The 21,983-nt window shown below is 41.8% G+C and overlaps 3 protein-coding genes across 3 annotated transcripts in view; all 3 read left to right on the top strand.

Moving 5' to 3' along the window:
* The window catches only part of myo15ab (myosin XVAb), a 42,172-nt gene extending 39,565 nt beyond the window's left edge, over window positions 1-2,607 (top strand). The window contains exons 69-72 of the mRNA XM_073477301.1: window positions 118-251; window positions 1,991-2,124; window positions 2,274-2,414; window positions 2,506-2,607. Coding sequence (XP_073333402.1) covers window positions 118-251; window positions 1,991-2,124; window positions 2,274-2,414; window positions 2,506-2,607 — 511 coding nt within the window. The remainder of the gene's footprint in view (window positions 1-117; window positions 252-1,990; window positions 2,125-2,273; window positions 2,415-2,505) is intronic.
* Window positions 2,608-4,485: 1,878 nt separating this feature from the next.
* On the top strand, window positions 4,486-8,379 carry alkbh5 (alkB homolog 5, RNA demethylase). Its single transcript, XM_073468841.1, has 4 exons — window positions 4,486-5,865; window positions 5,957-6,037; window positions 6,124-6,237; window positions 7,403-8,379. Exons 1-4 carry the CDS (start codon window positions 5,147-5,149, stop codon window positions 7,560-7,562), a joined length of 1,074 nt encoding a protein of 357 aa, XP_073324942.1. The 5' UTR covers window positions 4,486-5,146; the 3' UTR covers window positions 7,563-8,379.
* A 1,781-nt stretch (window positions 8,380-10,160) lies between these two features.
* mief2 (mitochondrial elongation factor 2) lies at window positions 10,161-18,572 on the top strand. Its single transcript, XM_073463996.1, has 8 exons — window positions 10,161-10,334; window positions 12,823-12,981; window positions 13,345-13,510; window positions 13,672-13,769; window positions 14,822-14,998; window positions 15,135-15,298; window positions 16,027-16,179; window positions 16,435-18,572. The coding sequence occupies exons 2-8, from the start codon at window positions 12,844-12,846 to the stop codon at window positions 16,943-16,945; spliced, it is 1,407 nt and encodes a 468-aa protein (XP_073320097.1). The 5' UTR covers window positions 10,161-10,334; window positions 12,823-12,843; the 3' UTR covers window positions 16,946-18,572.
* Window positions 18,573-21,983: the final 3,411 nt, after the last annotated feature.

Below are 21,983 nucleotides of genomic sequence, written 5' to 3'. Positions count from 1 at the left end.
GACAGCAGAACAGAACAGCTCACTGAGTAAAATAATTCTGACAAACGTTGAGAAATCACTGAGTGAAGCAGACTCGTGTTTATCTAAGATTCTGTTTCTCGTTTTTCTGTCCTCCAGACATGAATTATCGGAGTACATCGCCACACCTCTCTTCAAAAAGCAGCCACCCCAGCAGTGGGTTACCATGGTGACGCAGCACATGCAGCAAGTGCAGGCCCTGAGCCCGCACCAGGCCAGAGCGCAGTTTCTGGGTAAGATCCCTGTTTATATGAATAGGGAGTCTTTACAGGTAAAGACTGTGATTTGGGCTGAACTGGTCGGTTCCATCATTGTTTATTATGGTTAACTTTCTCATTCACTGTGTATGTAATTTTGTATCGCAGCATCAATATATACTGTGATATGGTACATTTTTTAGAAAAGCCAATTGTAAAAATATTTGCTTATCCAGCAAAGAAATTAAACAACAAACAAAGAGACTTTATAACAATAATACAGTCAGAAAACAGTCCTGTTCATTGATTTGCCACATCGCCCCCACTGGCCTAATACAGCCTCAGATGTTTAAGGGACAGTTACCACGTGATAATCTGTATAGCAATATATCTGACAGGTGACATGATGATAATATAGTATATTATTATTTAGATTTTAACACACAGATTAAGCAAAAATAACTCAAAACAACTATTTTCAGGTACACCACCTAAACGATTTTAAATAATATACATAAATATACATGACCTGTTCCCCAAGAGGCAAAGGTGTACCTCGCCACTCCACTCTCTCTCCAGGAAGGCAGAACCAGAGTGAAAAATGTTAAGTAAACCGATTTTATGAAGATGGACAGATGTAAAACAATGATGAAGTATCTTATAGTGTATAAATTTACCCCAAGCTCCCTTTGTGAACCATCCTGCACTGGAAATTATCTTTGCCCACCATCCTATCCTTGTCGAAGTTCAAATTCAAATCTCAATGCCATATAAGCCGGGGATTCTCACAAGCCACATATTTTGTAAGCAATTATCTTATAAGTTGATTATTTTTAAGGCTGCATTCAAATCTCCACCCTGTGGACTCGCGGACTGAGCCCTCACGGACTTCAGTCGTACGTACTGTGACATTTTCACTGTCATCACATGCCACCGATGGACAGGCCTAAAGACTACATCAATAAATGCATTTTGATACCTCTACAGCCTGAACTGCGTCATACTTCTGTATCACGATGTGGTGGTGTATTATTTCGAGCCAACACGATTCAAGTAGTGTTTTAATAAACAGATTGTTTTACACGTTCATAATAAGTTCTACAATGTCACGTCTGTATTGCAATGAATTGTGGATTATTAAATCAGTGAAGTCTGAACCCCAAGTGGACTCTCAGGAAGTCTGCAGAAAGTCCACCTGAGGGCACTTGTGGACTGAAGTCTCCGCACCATATTATCTTCCCAGAGCAACGGCTTAACTACACTCCCCAGTATACTTCTTATTTGCACATATCCCCAGAAGCCTGATCAACAAAACAGAAGCTTATTGCCAATGAGATATTAAAAAATAAAATTAATTTTACCAACATTTCTGTAAAATAATCTTAACCAGCTGCAATAGTGCCGGCTGCTAATGTTTTTAGTTTGTGAGTCTGCATCATCATGACAAAATGATGTGTGTTCTGAGTGCTTTGTTAGGTGTTTATTTGTCTGTATGTCAGTAGACAGATTTTTGTCAGTACGATAGCATCACAACCGTGCAAGATACAGTCACGAAACTTTACAGGTGTGTAGTTCAAATCAAAATTAAGGCCAAGTTCGAAAATGGACATGTTCCAAGCAAGTGTGACAGAACTAGAGAGGTAGGAAGAAGGAGAGGGCTCCAATCATTCCCTCCACTCCAGTGCAGCTGGTATTGTTTTCATCTTGTCTCCCCAAAGAATAAAAATGTGACAGTGAGTGCTCACTCTTGTTAAATTCTGTCTTTGTGTGTGCAGGCCTGATCGGTGCGTTCCCCATGTTCGGCTCCTCGTTCTTCTACATCCACAGCAGCAGCTCCACCACCTTCTACGCCCCCTGTATTGTTGCTGTCAATCAACACGGCCTCCACTTCCTGCACAAAAATACACACGTAAGGACCCACACACACACACAAACGCACGCACAATCACAGTCGTCAAGTGCTGATATGATTCATCTCATCGTGACTGAAACAGAAGCGGAGTCGCACAGTTTCAGTGAGACAGTTGTGCGTTATATTGTTTGATCTCTGTGGCGCAGGAGCTGATGACAGTGGTCCCCCTGGTGGAGGTGCAGTCCAGCCGCACCCAGAGGCCCACTGCTGGAACGAGTTACCCATACGTAGACCTCACCCTGGGCGACGTGAACACACAGAAGGTCATTCAGCTGCAGCTGGAGCAGGTATTATGCAAACACAGACAAGGACACTCTGCGGAGGCCACACATGATCGTTGTCAGAGGAGTTGTTATGTTGCTGTGTCTTTGTCTGCAGGGCCTGGAGTTGTGTCGAGTCATCGCCATGCAGGTGGAAAACATGATGTCTGTGCGGGATAAAAGACTCACCCTGCCACCCAGCGAAATCACCATGTTATAACACAAGCTCGTGATTAATCCTACGCACACACTCTTATGAACACACGCACACACAAACATTAGATGAAACCCGTATAAACTGCCTACCTCTTGTTGTCTTCAGGTGTTTGTGTCTCACACACACACACACACACACATTGTACAGACACACAAAATACATCCTGGATACAGTGAAAATTACTTCATTATGAGTTCATGTTTCTTTCAGGTTGACACATTGATATTTGCACATATTACTGTAGTTTAATTGATTAAACATTAAAGATGTTTTATCTGTACAGAAGCTGTTAATATACTGTGAGGAATCATCATAGGCCTGTGCATTGTCATCGTTTTATAACTCATATGTAACATACTTTTTTATTTTTTTATTAATACTGTCATCTGTAAACAATGTACAAAAAAATGTCTTATTCAGTCAATATTAATGCATCAACTTTTCCTGTTTTGTAAATAATGTTTTATCAAAAGAGAAAGATACGAGCACGTCTGCACTTAATGATTACAATCATTAAACTGTACAAACAAATGAAGATTTATCAGTATGTGAAATGTTTTGATTGATATCACCTCTATAATAAAAATAAACAAAGCCCTTGAAATATTTATTTTAATGAACAGTGTCTCAGGCAGGGCTGCAAATACCTTTTTTGCATTAGTGTGGAGTTTACACCACTGATTAACTGATTAGTTGGTAAAAAAAAAAATAATAATAATACAGAAATTAATTAATTAAAAGTTCCTAATCAATAAATTAAGTTGTTTCTTTTAAGCAAAAGTGCCAAAGATTCACTCGTTCCAGCTCTTCAGACTTTTATTATTATTATTATTATTATTATATTATATTATTATTTTCTAGATTCACCAACTAATATGTTAAATGTCACAAAAGATTAAAAAGGCCTAAAACGTGGCCATCACGAGTCTCCAGAGCCCAAGGCAATGACGTCAATTTGCTTTTCTGTCTGACAAAATCTGAAACCCAAAAGAAATCAATTTACAATTATATAAAACAGCAATGATTTTAGATTAAAGTGGCAACAGAGAACTTTTCCGAGTAGTATTATCGATGGTTGCACAGACAACTGGATCATTTCCATTTTCCTCAGCGTAACAAATAACAACACGTGAGTGTGTTTAATCATTTAGTCTATAATAGAAATGGATCACCAGTTAACCTTCCTTTCCCAGGGTGCCCGGTAGCACACACGAAATTGTAAAGTGATAGTGAGGTACCAGTGGTTTAATCATTCACAATTACTTTGTGCGATCAACATTTACTTCATAACGATACGCTGAAGCAGAAAACTTGTCTATTGCCAGTTTAAAAACAAAGAAATCATGAAAAGAAAGTCAGCATTTAATTTTCAGTCAGTCGAATAATTTATTAATTGACCAGTTGTTCCAGATCTAAATAAAGTAAAGCGTTAAATACAATATTCATGAACATATCTGAGTGTACAGCAATTTGGCCTGTTGCAGGGTGGGTTATGGACAGAAATGTGTTTTGTAAGGTTTATAAATTCTGCACAGAAATGTACTTTTCCTCAAAGCTGTGCAGAAATATTGAGATATACAGATGTTGTTTTCAACACATAAAAACCTTATTTGAATTATGAATCTTATAAATGTGTATTTGCACTGTTTTCTCCCGACAGCAGGTAAAATATGAATGACATTTTTCAACTTTCTTATAAATACTTACATGTTGTAATTGTTATTAGTAGTGTAAAGTTCCTCTGAGACAGACATTAAAGTAAATCAGAGGTCAGTGGGACAGATTTAGCAGCCTGTCCTCCCAAAATGGATTTAAGCGTCTTCCGCTCGAGGACACGTGACCGCCCCTCCCCACTTTGGCAGGTCACCACTGCGCATGCGCAGATCAGTGGCAGGTTACACGAGTTTATTTTCAGCCTTTTTCTCTCTTGAAGACGCTGCGAGAGTGTAAACTGACCCCCCGGTCGAGCCCTTGTGCGGATACAAGAATGTGTTTCCTTCACTCCTGGAGATAAAAAAAACAACAACTGGAAGTGGGAAGCGTCTCCGGAGCACCGAGGTTTTGGGATTTTTTAGCGGCGACATGTGAAATGTTGCTGCGTGGTTTGTCGGTATTTCCAGGCGGCAACGGACAGACCCAGCCAGGCTAGCTTAGCCGAGCAAACCCCCCGGCTAGCTATCGTTAGCCTCTCCGCTGGCTGAGCGTGGCGTGGTGGTGTGTCGACGCAGCGTTTAACACAGCTCCTCTTGTTTTGTAATAACATCTACACCACTGCCAGGTTTCGTACCGGAGCGCTGTTTCAACTTAGCTAATGCTAGCTAGCTGCTTGTGTGCGCTGCCGGACACCGCTGTAAGTGAGAGTGAGTGGTCCCCTCGAGCAGTATCCACCTTCAGAGACTCTTTGACGTCTAGTCCGCTCGCATTAAGCAGTCTGAGGTAAATAAAAACAAACAAACCAGGCTCTGAAATGCAGCGCTGATGCATGCTAACTGTTAGCTAGGAGCTCACGTCGCACTACGCCGGTCATATTGTTTTGGCTGACATGGCAGCCAGCGGATACTCTGACCTGAGGGAGAAGCTGAAATCCATGACTCCGCACAGAGAGGAGGAGAAACAGAAGTACGTGGACGGGACGAGTAATGGCAGCGGGAAAGGTCGAAAGCGCAAGTATCGGGAGTCCGACGACGAAGAGTTTGAGCACAGCGATGACAACACGGAGCTCCGGGAGCAGGAGGCCCACCGGGTGAGGAGCAGCATCCTGCAGAAGAACATCTTCACCCCGGAGGAGTGCGCCCTCATCGAGGAGAAGATCGACGACGTTGTGGCTCAAGGAGAGGCTGGACTTTACCGCGAGCACACGGTGGACAGAGCGCCCCTCCGCAATAAGTACTTCTTCGGGGAGGGGTACACGTATGGATCCCAGCTGGAGAAGCGTGGACCGGGCCAGGAGAGGCTGTACCGCAAAGGAGAGGTGGATGAGATCCCGAGCTGGGTGCATGAGCTGGTGATCAAGCGTTTGGTGTCCAGTGGAGTGATCCCCGAGGGGTTCGTCAACAGTGCAGTCATCAATGATTATCAACCAGGTGGCTGCATTGTGTCACATGTGGATCCTCTGCACATCTTTGCACGACCCATCGTCTCAGTGTCCTTCTTCAGTGACAGCGCTCTCTGCTTCGGCTGCCGCTTCCAGTTCAAGCCGATCCGGGTGTCTGAGCCTGTGTTCGTCCTGCCTGTGAGGAGAGGGAGTGTCACAGTACTCAGGTGACTAATGTGTGTGTGTTTGCTGTCATGCATTTGATTGATCTGCTGTTTTTTTTGTGTGGCTGTCACTGAAACCATCTCTCCTTCTCAGTGGTTACGCTGCTGACGACATCACCCACTGCATCAGACCTCAGGACATCAAGGAACGGCGTGCAGTTATCATCCTTAGAAAGTGAGCTAACATACTGTCACTCAGAAAGAAAATGTCTTGCTTTGAAACATCGCTCTGATCCGCGTGTTTCCTCTTCTCTTTGCCAGGACCAGACCCGATGCTCCTCGACTCGACTCTGGCAGCTCTTCTCCTGTAGAGAGACCCGCTCCGCTGAAAGCCAAACGCTCGCATCGCAGAGCAGACCCTGATGCTGCTCACAGGTATACGTCCACGCATACAGACACAGTAGAGGTCTCTGTGGATGAATGAAATGAATATCCAGCAAAGGCTCCTACATACAGCATATAAGAGCTACGAGAGTCACAAACTTAACGTCCTGCCATTCAATGCTTGTGCACTGCCGGACTTGCGTGTGTCCCTCACGCTCACAATGGTTATCAGGACTTCAAAAGCCAATTAATTTTAAATCCATTAGTGAGGCAGCCTGTGAAAGACAACTCTTCTTTCTCAATATCAAAAACAGCTTTAGCTCTTCTCTTTCCACTCTATCCCATGCACTAGGTGTCAAATATCACATGAGCATTGTGGCTCTTTGTGTAAGTCTGCTGCCATGTCTTAATGAAGCTGTAAGGGCACCCTTGTCTGAATAATACAAAGCCTTAATGAGGCTGGTAATGCTGAGCATTGCATGTCTTAAAAGGGCTAAAGACACATTCATGCAGAGTGAGACTGTACCAAAGTTATTTTTGAGCCCGTGCCTTGTAGATTACAATAACAAAGCAGTGTTACAATCAGTCAGGATGTGATAAATAATAATAATCTTTATTTATATAGCACCTTAACAAGGTTACAAGGTGCTTGCACAAATTAAATAAAGTAATATACAAATATGTAAGTTAAAGGAAAGCAAGTAACACCAAAATGGTGAGAGAAAACAATTTAACAGCAGTTGCCTGGAAAAACTGGAATTTCACGTAGACCAAGCAGCGACTGTAGGAATTTTAAAAAGCCTTAAAGTTACTAAGCCAGCCAACATGAGGTCTTCGGGCAGGCTCTTCCAGAGTCTGGGGGCACTCATAACAAAAGCCAGCCCACCCGTAGTCGCCAAACTAGACTTTGGGACAACCAGCAGAGCCATATCAGAGGATCTCAGGTCACAACTTGGCACATACAGGACTAGGAGCTCAGTAAGGTAGCTGGGTGCCAGAACATGGAGAGCTTTAAAAGTTAACAATAAAATCTAACAAGTCAATTCTAAATTTAACCAGTAGCCAGTGAAGGGCAGCTAAAACCGGAATGATGTGATCATATCTCCTCGAACCAGTCACGTGTGTGGCCGCTGCCGTCTGCACCAGCTGCAGAACGCTTGGTTGATGATCAGAATCTGACTTGGCATCTCAATCTTTTTTTTTTTTCCTCCACCAGGCCGAGAGTTCTCGAGATGGACAAAGAGGAGAACAGACATCCGTCAGTGTCGCGCCACCGTCGTCACAGCATCAGCTCAGAGAACTACTGGAGGCGTGGTCAAGACTCTGACAAACACCGGGAGAGTTCAGGACGCAAAGTCAAAATGAGACGTCACTGAACACTTCTCAGTCACACATGTACACATTTAAATCTACTCGCTCTTTTACATATTTCAATATTGTAACATTCTTTGATCAGTCATCTTTTTCTCGCTCCAGTTTTAGTCTGGCACAAGGAGCACAGTCATGTTGTCTGCATTTTGATTTGAGTCTGGATCGGTTTGAGTGCATATTTGTTTCTGGCAGACAAAGCTGACGCCTCTGCTACGCAGTACAGAACCTTGAGTTACTTACTACAGTTAGGCTCTGTTGTTGAACTGTTTAATTACCTTAAATGAAACATTTCTTGTTTCTATGTCCATAGATACTTCAAAATGGCATGTATTTTTTGTAACCGAGATGTACAGACCACAGGAGCTAAAAGAAAGATGTATGTATGGACTTGTACAAAGGAAAACCTGAGCTGTAATCTAACTTGTTATAATGTACAATACGTTTGTATAGTCTTTGATTGGGGGAACTTTTATGCAGAAAGAAACTTTTTTTTGTTTTTTCGCACCGACATTTCTGATCCCTACCGTTACTGTGCCATCCCAGATCTTTTGCTGTTTGTTCACTTCAGCCTCCCTGTTGCATTTTAAGTTGAAACAACTGGCAGATGTGCAGCCATGCTGTCTGTGCTATGATTCGATTCAGCTGTGTGGCTCATGTTGGTGTAGGGTCACAATATGATGCATTAACTAAACTGAAGCTTTATGGAGTGATGAAAAACTCAGGCCTTGTTTTACACTCCTGTTTCAGTCGGAAGTTGCTTTACCTTATATAGTGACAGAGGCTGTGTGATTGCTGTTCTGTATTAAATCCAATTTTTCCTCATTTGGATCGGGTGATATTTGGGTCAGTCAGAACTTAATCTGAGCAACAACAACCTTATTGTGTGTAGGGCTTTAACTAGCATCTAAACACGCAGGCAAGAAGAATCTAAACGTCCTGGTGTATTTGTCCTTGAGGTTTGCTGTGTAAATACAGATACATTTGTTTCCTGCTCCCAGTCACTCATATTTGGCAGAGGAACTTATTAGCTGACTGCTAGGTTAGTCTGGAGTTACACATGAACAAAAATAACCTCAGTTCAAAGGAGAAATTACTTTCTAAAAGCAGATTGTTCATGGTTTTCTGAAGCGCTGCTGCATTTGAGCAAAAGTTAAAAGTAATGGCCTGCAAGAGGCAAAAATACTGGAGCCCTTCAAACAAAGAACGGGACACTAACTTTGTGGACACTGGTGGTAAATGAGGTGGTTTCAGTTATATTTCTGACTACAAAGCACAGGCTGAGTGAAATAACACTGGAGTTGTCTCCACAGAGTTTGTCTGCCACTCATTATAGTTTGGTCTCTAAATCAGGCCGGTTGTTCAAGAACCAGACCAGCGAACAACAAACTGGAGTGCGTCTTCTACTGCCGGGAGCAGCAGTTACCCACTTTAGTGGCATGTGTAACCGATCCTTGGTGGAGTCGGGCTGTTATCCTCATTAAAATTTTATCTTTTCTATTATTAGAACAGCCTTGTCATTGATTACTGTTAATTAAGGTGTCTAGAATGGTATCACTTAAGTGATTTTCACTCAAGATGAGAAGTTTGGACCTTTGCAATTAAGTTTCTGTATTCCCCTAATCTTTCCATAATTTGTATATTACGCATCCACAATATTTCCTTAAAGATATTTATAATTCAATAAAGAAAATATATCAAATGTATCTGCTTTTAAATATTTCTCAATTGTAAAATCAGAGGCAACACACTCCAAAACTAAGTAAAATCTAACTTTTCATTACAGACTGATGTAATGAAGAGGAAATAAGAGAGCACTCGAGTTCATTGACTTTGCCTTTAGAAAATGTATTGTGATCAAGCAAACGTATAAATAGATTCGGTATTAGTTACGGGGGCATCATAATAACTTGTCTCTTGGCTGCGTAGGAATAAACACAACTGACAGCAGTCGGCGACGGTCAAATCAGTGGCATGTTTGGAAAAGGGTTGCTGAGATAAAGGTTCAAAGTTCGTTCTTTACTTCAGAAAAGCTGTTGGATTTTGTCCCAAAGTTTGCCTAAACTCTATCAGCTGCTGAAGACCATGTGATACGATCAAAAGCACTAAAATAGTTACTAACCTGACTTGTTGTTCTCTATTCATTGCAAGGCAAATGTACAAAACAAGATAGGGAATCATATGAAAGCAGGAGCACAATACAAACACCAGGCGGAGATGATTCAGGAAAGAATCGAACGCAAGCAGCAGATAAAAGAAACACCTTCGTAATTTAAGAGAAAAGATCTTTACAAAACTAAATAAATACAAAGAAAAGAGACAGTGAGCAGATGAATAAATGAAAGAGCGAGGAAGTCTATCAGAAGAGCAAGGATCGGGATATAGAAGTACAAACTGTTGTTTGTTTAAAAACCAGAGTAATTGTTTTGTTATTGCATTTTGTATACAACAAGTTGACATCCCCAACTTTTAGAGAAAAAAAAAGGTGTAAGCTGCAATCAGACTAAACTGACCTTGTAGTTATATTTGTTTATGTCCTGGTGTAGTTAGTCGGAGCTTCTCCTGAGGGCGCTGCTGCACCTTCACGTCGAATCCCCACCGCAATTAAAACGTAGAAGAAGAAGAAGCGAGCAGCTGTTAGCTAGCTGAGCTATATTTACTCTGCCTGTTAACAATAGACAGGAACTTCACGCTTTATTGTTAAACAGCACCGACTTACGCGTTTTACCAAACTCTAATGGTGGTGAGCCGGACTGTTACACTTCTCTCCGCACTGAGTGGTGAGTATATTTAACATTAGTGGAGGTGGCAGCTGTCACCGACTGCTAATGTAGGTAACTAACTAGCTGGCTAGCTTGACTAGCTGACGTTAGCAGCTAGCTAGCTGTGGTTGGCAGCCTTTCATCTGTGTGCTGCTGACGACAGTAAAAAGCTGTCATTAGTTGGCTGGTTGGTCGTGTAGGTTAGCTAGGAGGACATTTATCGTCTGATGATATTAAAATGTCATGTTACTAATCTCTGGCGTCACATTTCGTAGGCTGTGTGTTACCATCACAAGGGGAAGAGGGCTGATGTGCTGAGCTGAAAATGTCACCAGTCGAGCCAAAAAAAGATGACATGCAATTATATCACAAGACATGTTAAAAATACTTTTTATAAGATCCGTGTGGGAGAAGTCAAAGTGCTCTTTTGCTGCGGGTTTCTTATGTAACAGCTGGGCTGGTGTTGCACCACAGTGCTGCCACCCTGTTACTACAGCAACACACAAAATACACAAGTAAACAATAACTTACAAACAAAGGATTGTTGTTGTTATTATTATTACTTCATTACTGTTCCATTCAGTGATTGAATGTTACTAAGTACATTTACTCAAGTACTGTACTTAGGTGCATTTTTGAGGTATTTGTACTTTTACTGCACTACATTTATTTGATTACTTTAGTTACTAATTACTTTGCAGATTGCAGTCTGCATCACAGCCAAAGTAATGAATAATACTACCGGCTGTGTGTGTGTGTGTGATGCTGCACATGCTATACATTTCTCACTCTTTTACTAAAATATTTGATATATTATAAACGTAAAGTGAACTATAAATAAACGCTGCTTTGGAAGCAGTGGAATGGTAAAGCAGAAATTGCACTGACTGAACAACAAACAACCCTTTGGTTAGTAGCATTATTGACTGGACTGATCAATATGTTGATCAGTTGCTCAATTTGTTTGCATGTATAATCAGCTCCACCGGTGTTTGGTAACATCTGTCAACATCAGGAATCCTTAGTTTGACCTGAATGTAACGTGACTAACATTAAACAGAGAACTAAGCTCTTCTCTGATGTTGAGCGTGTCACCTCAGAACTGTACGTGCTGCAGACATTTGACCAGGACAGGTCGCTGCACCCTGCATGACTCAGGCATGTATCGGGTCTATAAATAGAGCACGTCTCCATTCTTGGGAACCTGTACCTCTGGCAAGGAGAGAAGACGCATGCCTGAAACGGTCAAGAGTGACGTCCTGTAGAGCTAAAAATGATCAGCACAGTTCACATGTTCGGTTTGTACAGTAGTATAGTATATTTATCTCATGGTCACGTATGTGTCTGGTTAGTTTCGAGAAACATGCTCCACTGCTGCTTCCTATTACCCTCGATCACAGGCCTGACAGTCAGACAGGCAGCTCACAGTTCTACCACTATGCCTTCGTCACAGAAGACAGTTTGATATGTCGCAGAAAGAAAATATAATGTGATTAATGACATTAATGAGGACTGTAATCCATTTGGCTCACTGTGCATGTTTAATAAGACACTATGACAAAAGATGCATCGTTAATGTTATTAATTATACTTAAGATTTCACTCCTATGACAAATCAAAATGGCTCCTCTAAAAATGCCTGTCTTCAGTTGACTTTCCCCTGAACGACTTCTCTGACACAGAAGCAGCCAAGAGAAACAAACCAGCAGCGAGGTTCCCACGTCCATTTTGTCAAAAAGTAGAATGCATGTCGGATTATTCTGTGAGCTTCCTGCTTTTTAAAAGAAGATTCAGCATGGTTGTTAGAGGCCTAAAATATGACCAGGCCATTTGTATATCACAGTGTCACACATTTTCCTCAAGGGGATTTGCAGATTATACTGCATAAAATAACATCTGTCATATATCAGTGACTGCTTTGAAATTATACGTAAAAGCTTTCACTTTGTCTCCATGAAGGACATGATGCTCACAGCAAAAACAAAGCTATAAAATGTCATGACAATGCATTTACTACATGTACTACGTGTACGTTCTGTGGCTCCTGGTGCTCAGGAAAACTACAGACAAGTGACAAATTAAAGAGAAAGAAAATCAAAACAAAGTTTTTAGGAAGGTCATCATAAGCCTCCAGAACAGCGTCCACGGTCCTTGGCATAGATTCTCCAAGTGGAGCATCCGTCTTCCAAATGACATCCCCTCATTTTGTTTGTTAATGATGGCGACAGAGAGTGCAGTCGAGAAAACTAGTCCAAAATCTCCCAGAGGTTTTTACTGGGGTTACGGTCTGATCACTGTGAAGCAGGGCCGCGTGATATTGGAAAAAAACGGACAGTGCAATATTTAAGTTTTCTGTGATGCATATTGCAATATGAAAAAATGCATGAATCCCATGATTTGTAGAAATAAACAACGCTGCAGGTAGAGTTAATTTTCCCTCCACCTGACTGTCATGTCTTGGGCTTTCTTTCTGCCCACTTGAATTCTTGCCTTCTCTCTTCCAAAGGCTAACCACACAAAGAGAGCCATGTACTTCCAGGGCAGCCGGAGGCGAGGAGAGGATGGCATCGCGGTGGTGATTGACTTCCTCCTGTCTAACGCCCGACTGGTTCTGGGAGTCGGTGGGGCTGCCATGCTAGGAATTGCTACATTGGCAGTGAAACGGGTGAGTGTTTTTGAGTTTGTTAGTACCACATGAGTGAGTCTCTCTATTAGGCATTCTTCTTGTGAATACGGATTCTCCATGAAACTGAAAAGAAAAAACTAGTATAGCCGTTGAGTTTTTATGTGCAGTTGTCCACTTATAGATTTCCAGTTCATCCTACAGCTCTTACATTGCCTTTTGCACATTCAAAGTTCCTTCAGGCTTAGTTTATCTATTCACCTCTTAACTCAAAATGTGTTTGCCTGCAGGGTTTATGGCAGTGTGTGCGCTCTGTGTGTATGCGCTCTGTATCTGTGCAGTGTGTTGTCAGCCGTGCAGCGCATGCATGACGGCATGTTTGTGACGATTGGTGTTTGTGTTCAGCTGATAGAGCGCGCAGGCCGTGCAGCCGATGATGAGAAGGTGGAGCAGAAGATGGCTGAGAGCTGGGAGGAGTTGAGTCTGGTCTCTGCTTCCCCCACGCTGATCAGGAAGGGCATAGAGGGTGTGGTGATGAAACATGTCACCAAGGCAACCAAACAACAGAAAGGTATCGACTGCATTTCAGGAACTAAAAGTGTTCAAGCAAATGTCACAAAGATATCACAAATATATAGAATTTCTAAGTTTTGTAATCAAATCATCATTGTAGCCCATACTGCTTGACAACTAATTGAAAAACTAATAAGTTTTAACTTCTCTTTCCATCAGCTGATCTGTGCCAACAACCTCAGGCATCCTCTCTGGACGTGCAGCCCAAACCCGAGTCAAAGTCCAAGAGGCTGCAGCTGTGCGTCCTCAGTTTGCAGGTAAACTGTCATTTTACCTCTGAACTCTTAAAGGCAGAGATTATACATTCAGTGTGAGCAGCTGCCGTAAGAGCTCTGCTCAGTGTTGGCTCATTCATTTATGCATGTGTAGCATGCTTTGTAAAGCGCAGTGCTTAGGGGATACGCATTGTTATGCACTGGTTAGGCTGCACAGAGCCGCGAGAGCCGTGCATAATCAAAATACTGTGTGCGATTGTGCACTGGCTGTATAGAAGGAGTCGAACAAGCATGAAACCGCTTTGAGTGAGTGTGCAGTGCATCCGCAAAAGCAGAAGTGTTGAGTGGATTGTTCTGTATTTGCTACATGAAATAATTTGTTTAGTAAATGTTTGCAGGGCAAACGCTTGACTGGACGTTAGAGAGGATTTGAAACAGTGGGAATAGTATCTTTTCTAAATAGTTACTCCTTAATTTTATGTTCTACATCTGTGGAAAGCTGCTTTTGCAATGAATACTGGGTACTGTAAGAACACCTGGGGAAAAAACATAGATTTTTCTTGCCCAGTACTCATTATTTAAATTACTTGTGTTTATTTTAAGACCAACATCCACAAGAGAATCAGCTAAGTCCATTTTTTCAGTTGCTTCTTAGGTGCAGTTCTGTTTTGCCATGGCTATAATACTCTTAGTCCTCACATAACACTGTTTATGCGGCACACACACTTGTTTTATGATTTATTCTTCACCTTTCTAAATGCTGCTTTAATAACGGTAACATCATTCACACACCACTGTTTTCCTCCGTGCAGCAACTTAACCAGCAAAACATAATCCTGTCAGTGTTCCTAAGTCTGCCTAGAGGCATAAAATGACTTTGAATATTGTATTGCTCGAGAGGGAGCTGCATGTATTCCCAGTAGAAGTGAATAAACTTCAAAACTCTTTTGTTAACTTCATGGTTAGAGTGTCGATGTCTTTGCAACACAGCATGTGCGCCTCTCTGAAGGATACACATGTGGACATAGTTCAGTAGCTGTCTACCTCACCTCCCATGCTGTGTGTCACTGGAAAACTGTATTCTACGTGTTTAGGAGCGACTGCAGCAGTACTATCACACGAGGGCAGCACTGGGTCCACATGAGGTCCAGAGGGCTCAGTCTCTGGCTCTGGACATCTGCACTGAGATCCAGGGCTTTCTGCACAGCCGTCATCCGGACATGCCCCTGGGAGAAATGAGCCTCGGAGGATCTCTACTGGATGACCTGCAGGTACAAATACGCACCTACACACATACACACTATGTTTTCTTTCTCTGGCTGATGATACACTTTTTGGCCCTCAGTGATGTCTCATATCAAGATCTTAGATGAATGTCTCCTGGGGTTTATTTCTATGTGTGTTCAGGTGGTCAGTGCGGACCATGCATGTCTGCTGGTGCCTCTACAGCTGGAAGCCTCTCTGTGGCGCCTCGTCCCAGGAGAGGAAACACTCCTCACACACCCGCTGCACTGGATGGTTCGACGGATCAACGTGGAGTATTTCCCCAAAGGACTCAGCTACTGGGACAGGTGATCACACACAAGATTAAAACAATATTTGTCATGCATCAGGTAACCTGCACTTTTAGTTTGTGTCTATAAACCAGATCAGTTGGTGTAACTAGCAGATTATTACTGATTATTAGTTACAATTGTGTTTGTGCCACAAACTGCATGTGTAAATCAGATAACAGCTAAAGGAGGGTTGTGAATAATGATCATTTTCATTATTTATCAAGATGCAGATTCTTTTTTTTCTATTTTTGTTGTTAATTATTTAGTCTCTGAGACATCAAAACATTTCCATCGCAACAAAACAAATGCAAGAATTTAAAAACCCTCAAATATTCAGTTTTTAATTATGTGTGACAAAGGGTTATGACAATTTTGTTTTTCTTGACTATCAGTATAGTTGGCAATTATTTTTCTTTCAATCGACTGACTGTTTCCACTTTTACTGAAACTGAACCTTTTTGGAAATATTTACAGACCGGATCCTTTAAAGCCTTAATCAGTACTTTTTTATATTCATGTCAAATCAAATTGATAGAAGGGTGATGCTTTACTTTTATAAGCCCTTTACATCAGCCTCTGTAACCTACATTGATAAAATAAGCTATAATAGATACTTATAGATTTACTTTGATACTTAATTACTTAGTAAATAGATTTTTAAGCACAGCTCAAGGTATGTGTCGAAACATTCTGCTGGAAAACTGAGCTAATCACTAAGACCAGTCCCTCCTTGTGTCTTGTAGGTACTTGGTGGGTGGATACCTGTCCTCAGAAGCTGTTGTGAACATGTTTAACAAGGCTATCATGGAAACCGTGAACTGGCCGTCCATCAGCAGCACTATGGACTGTCTTGTCAGGCCTGTACCGGGAGGACCAGAACTGAGAATAGAGATTCGGTACGTGTCCGTTCTTTATTGTTGTTTTCAATGTTAATATTCTATAACAAGTGTTTCAGCCTTCCCACATTCTTGCATGCAAAAGAAACACGACTCCAGACGATTGCTAATGTTACTCCTTATGTGCTAGATCTATAAAAAAGCAACCCAAGTGACCAAAAACAGTTATTAATACATGTTTAAACATGCTGTGTGATGGTTGAGTGTGTATAACTAGATGTTCTTTCTCTCTCTATGTTTCTCCTGTTCCTGTAGGCCTGGAAATGAAGAAAAAGGGGCATACAGCAGTGATCAGCCCCTTTTCATCTCCATGTTGCCTCTGCTGAGGGAGGGGGACGTGGTTCTGACCGCCCAGCCGGAGCTCACCTCTCCCTGGGTCAACGCCTGGCACCTGTCCCTCTACCCGTGGGAGACTCAGCGCCTGGCTCAGCTCGACACCGCTGACGGCGGATACCGCAGACAGACACTTAAAATCCTAAAGGCGGTGTGCAGACTGAACCCCGCCCTGCGACCACTCAAAGCCGCTCCACTGGCCAATCTCATCCTGCACCTCAGTGACAGTGAGAGCGACTGGTCCGAGAACAGCCTGGATGTGAGATTCCAGCAGTGTATCACAGAGCTGATTGGCTACCTAGAACAAGGGGCGTTACACAGTTACTTCAAGCCAGCTGTCAACCTGCTGAGCAGCTTGTCAGAGGACCAGGTGGATCAGATGGGCTTCATGCTCTACTGTGCTGTATCAGAGCCTGAAATACTGCTCATATAACTGTCTGCACATACAAGTCATTTCTCAAGCTCCCAAACAAACCGAAATCAAAGGAATAATCTTTCATCATCCAAGATTTTTGGTTCAAGGCAAAGATGAATTATTCTTCCCACTGCCTACTCTCGTCATTCAGCTCCTCCATCCTGCTTTGATGCAAGGAAACAGGGTACAGTTGGAAAAATGGCAGGCACCATGGACTAATGTCTACACTGGAGGAGGAGAAGCTACAAAGAGAATACAGATGTGAAAGTGATAATCGGGCTAAAGAAATGACTCGGAGGAAAGGAGACGTGCCAAGGAAAGGAGCTGAGGAAGTGTTGATCGAGATGCTTCAGTATGTGCCTGATTGTGTGTGATTGTTTTTTTGTGTTTTTTTGCCAAGACAGTCTGACCTAGTCCTGCCCTAGTGTGCTGTGAATGGCTAATACTACTAAAGCCACAATTCATCCAGTCCTCAAGCAGACTTTCTGCAGAAAAACAATCACTTAATTAAATCATTACTTGAACATGCAAGCCAGAAATAATATTCAATCACATCATGATACAAAAAATGCATCAAAGTATCCTTAAGCCTGTCTATCAGCGGCTTTATTTAGCCTTGCAGTCTCATGCCCTCGCAGGCTTGACGTGATGGCGGCGAGCACGTCACAGTATGTACAACTGAAGTCTGTGAGGGCTCAGTCCGCAGGTTTCGGAGGGTGGACGTTTGGATTCAGCCCAAGCCTTTAGGCAGTCAGGTGATGTAGTATAAATCGTGACCACGCAGGGAGAAGGTTGTTGTGAATAAATGGGTTCAACACAGGACTCTCTCCCAAGAGGCCGGGGTTTGTGTCCATTTTGACATTATTATTTTCAGTTTTCAGTCACAGATTGGATGGTTAAGGCACCAAAACTACTTGGTGGGGTTTAGAAAAAGATCATGATTTGTGTTAGAGTCAAGCTCTAGGTTAAAATAAACACTTTCTCATTCATGTAGAGGCAACAAGAACTAGCCAATCGCAGCACTGTTGGGCGAGACTGGGCAATACGGTTCTGGCCGAAATAAAAAACGTTGCCTGATATTAACTCCTCACACACACCACAGCAAAGCCTGCTTTTAAGTTTGTGTGGTTATTAGTTTTCACAGGGTGTCAGTGATGGTCAGCATGGCCACATACAGCTCAGTGTATCTATTAACAGCAGAGGAGTGCAGTTTATTGCCTAAGTGCATATATTCTTTCTATCTTTTAATTGATGGCGTGTGCTCTGCATCATTTTCCTCAGTCTCCATGTATTATGTTCTAACTATGCAGAAAAATAATGACCTGCTGAAAATCACCAGGTTTTGTGCACTTATTGAACTATTCTATCTGAGTTTGACTCACTTAACTCAATGTGTATATTTTATCCTACCGGAGGTTGAAGTGTGCAGTATTTTGTTTGTCTCGTTTAGTGTTCAAGTCTGTTGCCAATCTTACTTGGGTAAACTAACTCTTTAATTTATGGCTAACCTTGCCTAATAATTTTATGCACTTGCTTTTACACACAGTATGAATGTTGTGGGCATTTCTTCAGTTGTGTTTTCTTTTGCTGAGTGAAAGATTTTCTGTGATCGAACATTGAAACTGCAAATAAAAATTAAAGCGTTTATTTAGATTCTTGTCTCTATTTTTTTTCTTGCCTAACTTTATTAAAATGATACGTCACAAAAATAAGTCTCAGGTCAGATCGCATGTGAAACTTTTTCCTGCAAGTGATGAACGGTTGCAATGTTTAACCCTCCCTGAGTGGTGCAACATTGTCACATTTGTCAGTCAAAATGCTGAAATTGTGATTTAAAAGCCTTTGATTTGATTCAGTTTGAAAGATAATAATAATAATGTTGCTTTAATCGTTGCTATGGAAACAAAAATGGAAAACCCTTGATTGGTCGCATTCTGTTCCGCTCAGTGTGAAACATGAAAGGATTGGAACGCTGCCTTAGGAATTCTTCTTTTTAAAAGGATGCACTGTGAGGCTCCACTAGTTCATAACAGGACTCGGCAGGTTTGGAGAAGGTTTGTTTTTCACGTTTGGCTGCTTTTGACTTCATGGGATGGTAAGAAGTCATATTTATTTAAATAATTTATTATTAGGAAGTTTCACAGGTGGGTTACATATTTGAAGCTGGATGTTTAGTGATTTCACTGAGTTTGAGGTGGCAGGAAATTAGATTACTTGAAAGGTAAGTGGAAGGTAAATTTACTCAAGTAGTGTACTTGGATGTTTTAGCTGTGTTTGAGGTTTGGAGGCTGTCTTTGAACTTAGCAGGAACGTCAATCGGGGCTCAAGCTGACGTCAGAACAACTTCCATGCTGCCCTGAGGAGACGTGCGACCCAGTGACAGTGAGGATGGAGCGGTGCCCAGGTCTCTGCTGTCGGCCGGCATTTTCCAGGGAGTGTCGTTGAGCTGCAAAGCTCACGGCTGATGGTCTGTGTCAGCCCTGCTGGTGCACAGACCATCGCTGGACGCCACTGACCAGCCGCCTCGGTCAAACCGAAGCTGCTTATTTCAGTCGTCCACCGACAGTGGGGACCTGATAGGCGCCGTCCAGAGCGGCTCAACGTCACGTGTCCTCCAGAGGTAAGTGGAGGTTGTTGGTTGGCAGAGGTCTCTGTTGAAAGATGTTTAAATGTTTCTGCCTCATTGTACAGTTTTTTTTAGAAAAAGATGCTTTTAAAAAGTGTTAAAAAAGTATTTTAAACACCAGTCAGCAAGGAAAGGAAAGTGGAAGGTAAGAAGTTACATTTACTCAAGTAGTGTACTTTTAAAAAGTATCAAGTATTTTAAACATATGTCAAGGACAAGAAATCAGAGGCTGTGAGGCTCCACTAGTTCATAACAGGACTCGGCAGGATTGGAGAAGGTTTGTTTTTCACGTTTGGCTGCTTTTGACTTCATGGGATGGTAAGAAGTCATATTCATTTAAATAATTTATTATTAGGAAGTTTCACAGGTGGGTTACACATTTGAAGCTGGATGTTTAGTGATTTCACTGAGTTTGAGGTGGGCAGGAAATTAGATTACTTGAAAGGTAAGTGGAAGGTAAATTTACTCAAGTAGTGTACTTGGATGTTTTAGCTGTGTTTGAGGTTTGGAGGCTGTCTTTGAACTTAGCAGGAATGTCAATCGGGCTCAAGCTGACGTCAGCTTGTCCATTTGACGTCAACAACTTCCATGCTCCCCTGAGGAGACGTGCGACCCAGTGACAGTGAGGATGGAGCGGCGCCCAGCTCTCTGCTGTCGGCCGGCATTTGCCAGGGAGTGTCGTTGAGCTGACAAGCTCACGGCTGATGGTCCGTGTCAGCCCTGCTGGTGCACAGACCATCGCTGGACGCCACTGACCAGCCGCCTCGGTCAAACCGAAGCTGCTTCATTTCAGTCGTCCACCGACAGTGGGGACCTGATAGGCGCCGTCCAGAGCGGCTCAACGTCACGTGTCCTCCAGAGGTAAGTGGAGGTTGTTGGTTGGCAGAGGTCTCTGTTGAAAGATGTTTAAATGTTTCTGCCTCATTTTACTTTTTTTTTTAGAGAAAGATGCTTTTAAAAAGTATTTTAAACACCTGTCAGCAAGGAAAGGAAAGTGGAAGGTAAGAAGTTACATTTACTCAAGTAGTGTACTTTTAAAAAGTATCAAGTATTTTAAACATATGTCAAGGACAAGAAATCAGATCATTTAAAAGGGAAGTGAAAGTAATAGCAGCAGAGCTATTTTAGTAGTTTCAGAAAGTGACATGGTTCCTCGCATGACACACCGAGCTCCTCTCCCTTCCTGTCCCTCTCCATCTTTATGCTTTAATGTGCCATTAATGCATGATACTAACTTGGCTTCTTTCCCAGAGTTTTTGTGCTTTATCATCTTGCAAGTTCCCCTGGATCGTGGCTGGGCCTACTGCAGTGATCCAGCTCAATGCCACGTGCTAGTGTCTCTCTCTCTCTCTCTCTGAACCCAACCGGTCAAGGCAGATGGCCGCCCACCTTGAGCCAGGGTCTGCTCCGAGGTTTCTGCCTCTTGAAAGGCAGTTTTTCCTCGCCAATGTCGCCACGTGCTTGCTCATGGGCAAATGTTGGGTCTCTGTTAATTAAGCATGAGACATGTGAAAAATGTCATGAAATATCATTTGGTGAGATTTGGCAATATATTAATAAAAAATATTTGACTCTACTGGTCAATCAGGGGTTTTTCCTTAAAGGTTTTTTTTGGTTATGAAAAAATGGTTCAGTTCCTTTATTCCTGATTATAAACTGAATTAATTATTTAATTAATATTAAACTGTTTTAACTATATCTATATTCTTGGGAGTTTATTGTGGTCCTTGGTATTTATATGTAGGTGTTACACGTGTTGTTACAATCACCCCTGCATGTGGGGACAGATGTAACATTTGACTTCTTGTGTTTCAATCAAAAATTGTGACTCTAACCTTGATTGTAAAAAAAACATTCAGTGACTGTTAACAAGTGGAACACAGATACAACGTAACCAACGTCACTGTTGACCATTAATGGATACTGCTGTGTTACCATGTTACCAAATCAGTTCTTGCAGTAAGCGAGAACACTCAATGTTGAACTGAACATTATAACCTTTAAGTTTTTATTGCAGGATTGTATTAGACAGCATTAGTTTAAAAAGGTGTGTGCTACCATCATGGTACCTGGAAGTGAATAGAATAGAATAACTTCTTTTTTTTTTCTTCTTTTCTTTTCTTTATTAATTTATTTGTTTTATTATTATAACTATTATTATTATTATTATTATTATTATTATTAATCATATATGTATTATTTGTTCTGTAATCGTTTACTTTGGCTGTATTGTATATTGTGTTTTGATGCTTTGGCAAAATTGTTGAAACTTTCATGCCAATAAAGCCCCTTTGAATTTGAATTTGAATTTGAATAACTTCATTGTCCAGCCGGAGCAGGAATATTGTCTCTGGTCTCAGGAAAATAGGATTAAAAACAAAAACAAGACACATTACATCAATCAAACAAAGATCTCTCCACTTTACATCT

The sequence above is a fragment of the Pagrus major genome, chromosome 1, assembly GCF_040436345.1.
Source record: "Pagrus major chromosome 1, Pma_NU_1.0".
Taxonomy (NCBI): domain Eukaryota; kingdom Metazoa; phylum Chordata; class Actinopteri; order Spariformes; family Sparidae; genus Pagrus; species Pagrus major.
This window is presented reverse-complemented; position numbering and strand designations above follow the sequence as displayed.

Excerpts from the sequence above, each read along its gene's own strand:
- alkbh5 (XM_073468841.1), top strand. The coding sequence starts at position 5,147 with ATGGCAGCCAGCGGATACTCTGACCTGAGGGAGAAGCTGAAATCCATG. Across the intron at positions 5,866-5,956 it reads GGGAGTGTCACAGTACTCAG|TGGTTACGCTGCTGACGACA; the intron begins GTGACTAATGTG and ends TCTCCTTCTCAG. Across the intron at positions 6,038-6,123 it reads GCAGTTATCATCCTTAGAAA|GACCAGACCCGATGCTCCTC; the intron begins GTGAGCTAACAT and ends TCTCTTTGCCAG.
- mief2 (XM_073463996.1), top strand. The coding sequence starts at position 12,844 with ATGTACTTCCAGGGCAGCCGGAGGCGAGGAGAGGATGGCATCGCGGTG. Across the intron at positions 15,299-16,026 it reads GGACTCAGCTACTGGGACAG|GTACTTGGTGGGTGGATACC; the intron begins GTGATCACACAC and ends TGTGTCTTGTAG. Across the intron at positions 16,180-16,434 it reads GAACTGAGAATAGAGATTCG|GCCTGGAAATGAAGAAAAAG; the intron begins GTACGTGTCCGT and ends CTGTTCCTGTAG.